Below are 4591 nucleotides of genomic sequence, written 5' to 3'. Positions count from 1 at the left end.
GTGTTCAAACCGTTGGAAAGCCGTGAATAGGGAGCGTTGCTGCGGGATTAGTTTTATTGCCCGAGGGAAAAACAAATAGATGGGGGCGATCGGTCCGAAGCGAGCTCCTCACACCCAGCCTCCTGTCGCTCCCAGCCTTGTGCTGGCTGCCGCGCTCACCTGCCCGCATCCACCCCGTACCCTGCTGTGTGGACTGGGAGCTGTGTGGCCCTGGGGCTGCCCCCAAGGTGGGGATGTGGCTGCTGAGGGGATGAGGCGTAGCTGGTGCCGGACGTGTGGCTCAAGCTCTGCTGTGGAGGCCAATTCAAACACCTCGTACTGGGTTCCGAGTAGTGCTTTATGGGCAGTAATATGTGAGCTTAATGGCCCGGCTCCCGTTCTTTGGCATAATGTAAACATATGGATGTAAAACTTTGGTTGTGATGGGTTCTGCCTGGCTCGGGTCTGCTGCACAAGCCCGAGGAAGAATAATTGCAGAGCCATGTGGGAGACGGCAGGAGGTGTTGTGGGAGGAGAGGTGTGAGTGAGGGCAGGTTGTTTCTGGGGGCGTTTATGTACAAACAGGTGCATGCTGTGCATGCACTCAGGTGTTCTGAAGTTCACACGTTCCATTCTCCCTTCTGCCCCACAGAGTCAGGATGGCTAAAGGTGACCCGAAGAAGCCCAAGGGCAAGATGTCTGCCTATGCCTTCTTTGTGCAGACGTGCCGTGAGGAGCACAAGAAGAAGAACCCAGAGGTTCCTGTCAACTTTGCAGAGTTCTCTAAGAAGTGCTCGGAGAGGTGGAAGGTACCTTAATTTGAAGTGATGACTGGTCCTGTTATCTGCTTGTGTTGCCTGTGCCCATCTGAGGGCAGAGGGGGATGCTGCTGCTGCTCTGGTCCGTATGCTGCGTTCCTGCCTAATGTTCTGCTGCTGGCCCCCTAAACAGCTGTGAGCTCTTGTGCCAACCTGGCCACCTCCCTCACACAGTGCTGGCTGTGGCCGCTGCCCTGGCCAGACCTTGGTCCCCACAGTGGTCCCTTAGAAAACAAACACATTCTGAAATGGCCCTGTTGACTTGGCGTGTGTTGGCTTGTGTACTCAAAGTTTGCCAGCTATTGAACATTGGGTGATCACATGGCTTGGTGTCTTGTGTTTTTTGTGTGTTTTTTAGACCATGTCAAGCAAGGAGAAGGCTAAATTTGATGAAATGGCAAAGGCCGATAAGGTACGATATGATAGAGAAATGAAAGACTATGGCCCAGCTAAGGGTGGCAAGAAGAAGAAGGACCCCAACGCCCCAAAGCGACCACCGTAAGTACCTGAGGCATGGCCTGCAGAGTGTTACTGTGCTTCATCTTGCAGTGCTTACTACTTGCCTGTTGTTTGCCACAAAAGAAGTCAGTGGGACATACTGCGGGTATAGAAGTACTGATGGTGGTGAAAGTGTTTGTGGGTCTTCTGGGCTGCCTGTAACCCTGAGCATGTTGAGTGCTGACAGAGCTGTCGATACTCAGTGCTCTTAAAATCATGGTGGTGAAGGATGCGGACAGCAGGCCTGCAGTGAGGCTTGTACATTGAAGATGGAATTGCAGGGGGACAGGGATAGAAAACGCTTAATAGAAACAAAATAAGGTTTAAGGCTGCAAGTTTGGCCCACAGTGAAATCAAATTATATACTACAAAATAGTAATTAAAAAACCAACTTGTTGTCCACTCGTAGGTGTAGGTGAGGATTTTGTGCTGCGGGACAGGGAGGGGCTGCTGCTAGGGTGTGCTGCTGTGCTGCTCACTGTCCTCTGGTGCTTCTCCCCAGGTCTGGCTTCTTCCTGTTCTGCTCAGAGTTCCGCCCCAAGATCAAGTCCACAAACCCTGGCATATCCATTGGGGATGTAGCAAAGAAGCTTGGTGAAATGTGGAACAACCTCAGCGATGGTGAAAAGCAGCCTTATAACAATAAGGCCGCTAAGCTGAAGGAGAAGTACGAGAAGGTAAGGCTGTTGTAACGCGTCTCTCCTTCGCTGGTGCCTGTGTGTGACAGGCAGAGCTGAGCAGTGGGAGCTCTGCTGCCCGCAGCTGTTGCAGTTAGGCACTCTCGGCGTGATGCAGGGCCCAGCTCTCGCAGTGGATGTGCCTCGGGTTGCAGTTGGGTAGAAGCAGACAGGTGCGTTCCGGCAGGGAGGAACGTCCCCAGGCAAAGCACACCTGTAGCTTCAGCAGAGAGTTTGCCATGCAGTTAGGGGAGCTATGTCCTGCTAGCAGGAAAGTGACCAGAGGTTGGCTTCCCTTACCCTCAGACAAGTAACGATGAGTGTGGGGCGCAGGGCTGCCTGCCCTCTGGGGCTGCGGCTGCAGGAAGACAGTCCCCTCCACTAACACGCACCGCTGTGCAAATGCTGGGTGTTTGGCACTTAGAGCAAATTAAGACATCCCCTTGACTTTGCAGGATGTTGCAGACTACAAGTCTAAAGGAAAGTTTGATGGCGCAAAGGGAGCGGCAACCAAAGCTGCTCGGAAAAAGGTAGAGGAAGAAGACGAAGAGGAGGAGGAGGATGAAGAAGAGGAGGATGAAGATGATGATGACGAATAAAACTGTACAATACTTGTCTCCATGTGAATACCATAGAGTAGGGGAAACACCGTAAATGCAGCACCTCTTATTTGAGATGGTGTCTCTTGCCCTTATTAGGCTTAATTAAAAAAGAAAAAATTTGGATTCCGATCGCGTTGTAGTTTCTAAAAGTGCTCTAGAAATTGTAACTGGTTTACATGAAGTGGCCATGGGTGTAATGAGCACCCTGAAACTGTATCAAAGTTGTACATATTTCCAAACATTTTTAAAATGAAAAGGCCCTCTAGTGTTCTCCTAACTCTGTGCACTTTGCTGTTGGTGTAACAAAGCATTTAAAAATGTTTCAAGCATTTTTTTAATTTGTAAGGTGGTGTTACTATATGGTTATTGGCTAGAAAATCCTGGGTTATAAACTGTACATATCTATAGTTTGTAAAAACTAGACAGATTCTTGTGGTACATGCTTAGAGTTATGATGCCTTAGAGGAGCAGTGATTACTGGAGAGGCCGTACGTTCCCCGGGGTGCCATGGCCCGAAGCATGCACTGTGAGGGTAGATCTATTTACACTACAGTGGGCGTCCATTTAGCTTAAAGTTGTCTTTCTGTATATAGTGAAATAGCATTCTGCTGCCATTCTTAGTTGTGGAAGGGGGTTCAGCTGGCATGAGAAGTGTACGGATTTTTTTAGTTAAGTGCGGTAGTTTTTAAACTGAAACTGTAGACATCTCTTCATCGTCAACTCAGTGAAGAGCCAGTGCAGCAACTGAAGTTCAAAAACACTCTGTACTTAAACAAATTTGCAACGTTCTGTTTTTTTTGTATGTTTAGAATGCTGAAATGTTTTTGAAGCAAAATAAACAGTATTACATTTTTAAAACTGTTCTTGACAACACTCTAAATTTCTGGTTTAAAAGGATCTTAACAACAGCGAGAGGTTCATTTCGAAGTCTGTGGCATCCCTCAGGGCTGGTGACTTAGGAAACATTCTGACTCAAGGATTAAAAATAAAAATAAATGGTGGCCAGCCAAAACTGGCTGAATTGAAAGAGATGGCTGCTCCAGCTAATATGCAATCATAACTGTTTATGGCTGAGTGGCATAAGATGCTATGCAAGTTTGAACTTTATTACTTGAACTTGGGAGCCTAAATGAACATTCATGACGTAATTGTTTGTTTGTGTGTGTATATAGCAGCATTCAGAGATGCAGAGAAAGGTAGGTGGCTAGGAATGAGGCTGATACTATGGAATAAGTATAAAAGCATAGTTTGGATTTTTTTTTTTTCAGTTGTGTTGGGTAAATTTATAGCCCAAATGCATTGCTGTACATATTAAAATGTGCCTTTTTTGTCCTGTGTTAAACTGTTTCAGACTTGTGGTTTTTTCTAGCATCTTAACCCTGGGCAGGAGCGAGGCCCCTAGGCTGGCTGCTGCACTAGGAGTGTGCTGCAGGTGCTCGCTCCGTGCCCTTCCCAATGACACCAGGTGGCCGGGTGCTGCGGGGCAGGGCATGGCTTCCCGCTTTCCCTCCGGTGGCACTGACTGCAGCGCAGACCCGATCTTCCCAATTTCAGCAGGGTGTCCCGCAGCCTGGGGTCGAGTGTCCTGCTCGGTCCTGGGCTGGTGGCTCTGACCCTGTTCCTCGTGCTCTGGCTGCGGCTCGTGGCCCATCTGCCAAGGGCCAGGAGGAGGCGGGCACGCAGATGTGCTCGTGGGGACACCGTCAGATGTGCACTGCCGTGTGCCACGCGCGTGGCAGGAGAGGAGAACTGCTGTTTGGGTATGGGTGCTGCCACCGTTCCTCTGAGCCCAACTGCAGATGCACGAGGGCCAGGCTTGCAGGCAGGAGAAGCAGTGCTGGTGAGGAGAAACACCTTCATCGCCTGACTGGGCTTGTGTCTGGCTTTCTGTGACCTCTCGATAACTGCGGTATCTTGGCAAAACACTCTGGTCTAATGTTGAGATAGGGTAGGACCCGAGAGCAAAAACAAGTTAGGAACTCTCACGGAATATAGCCATACGTGGTGATTTTTTTTT

At 49.2% G+C, this 4591-nt stretch overlaps 1 protein-coding gene across 1 annotated transcript; it reads left to right on the top strand.

Moving 5' to 3' along the window:
- Positions 1 to 602: 602 nt before the first annotated feature.
- On the top strand, positions 603 to 3916 carry HMGB3 (high mobility group box 3). Its single transcript, XM_003208484.4, has 4 exons — positions 603 to 788; positions 1156 to 1295; positions 1798 to 1972; positions 2428 to 3916. Exons 1-4 carry the CDS (start codon positions 639 to 641, stop codon positions 2569 to 2571), a joined length of 609 nt encoding a protein of 202 aa, XP_003208532.1. The 5' UTR covers positions 603 to 638; the 3' UTR covers positions 2572 to 3916.
- The last annotated feature ends 675 nt before the right edge of the window (positions 3917 to 4591 follow it).

The sequence above is a fragment of the Meleagris gallopavo genome, chromosome 9, assembly GCF_000146605.3.
Source record: "Meleagris gallopavo isolate NT-WF06-2002-E0010 breed Aviagen turkey brand Nicholas breeding stock chromosome 9, Turkey_5.1, whole genome shotgun sequence".
Classification (NCBI taxonomy): Eukaryota; Metazoa; Chordata; class Aves; order Galliformes; family Phasianidae; genus Meleagris; species Meleagris gallopavo.
This window is presented reverse-complemented; position numbering and strand designations above follow the sequence as displayed.

Bases quoted from the DNA above. Each gene is read 5' to 3' on its own strand.
- HMGB3 (XM_003208484.4), top strand. From the start codon at position 639: ATGGCTAAAGGTGACCCGAAGAAGCCCAAGGGCAAGATGTCTGCCTAT. The intron at 789-1,155 runs GTACCTTAATTT...TGTGTTTTTTAG, and splicing joins AGTGCTCGGAGAGGTGGAAG to ACCATGTCAAGCAAGGAGAA. The intron at 1,973-2,427 runs GTAAGGCTGTTG...TTGACTTTGCAG, and splicing joins TGAAGGAGAAGTACGAGAAG to GATGTTGCAGACTACAAGTC.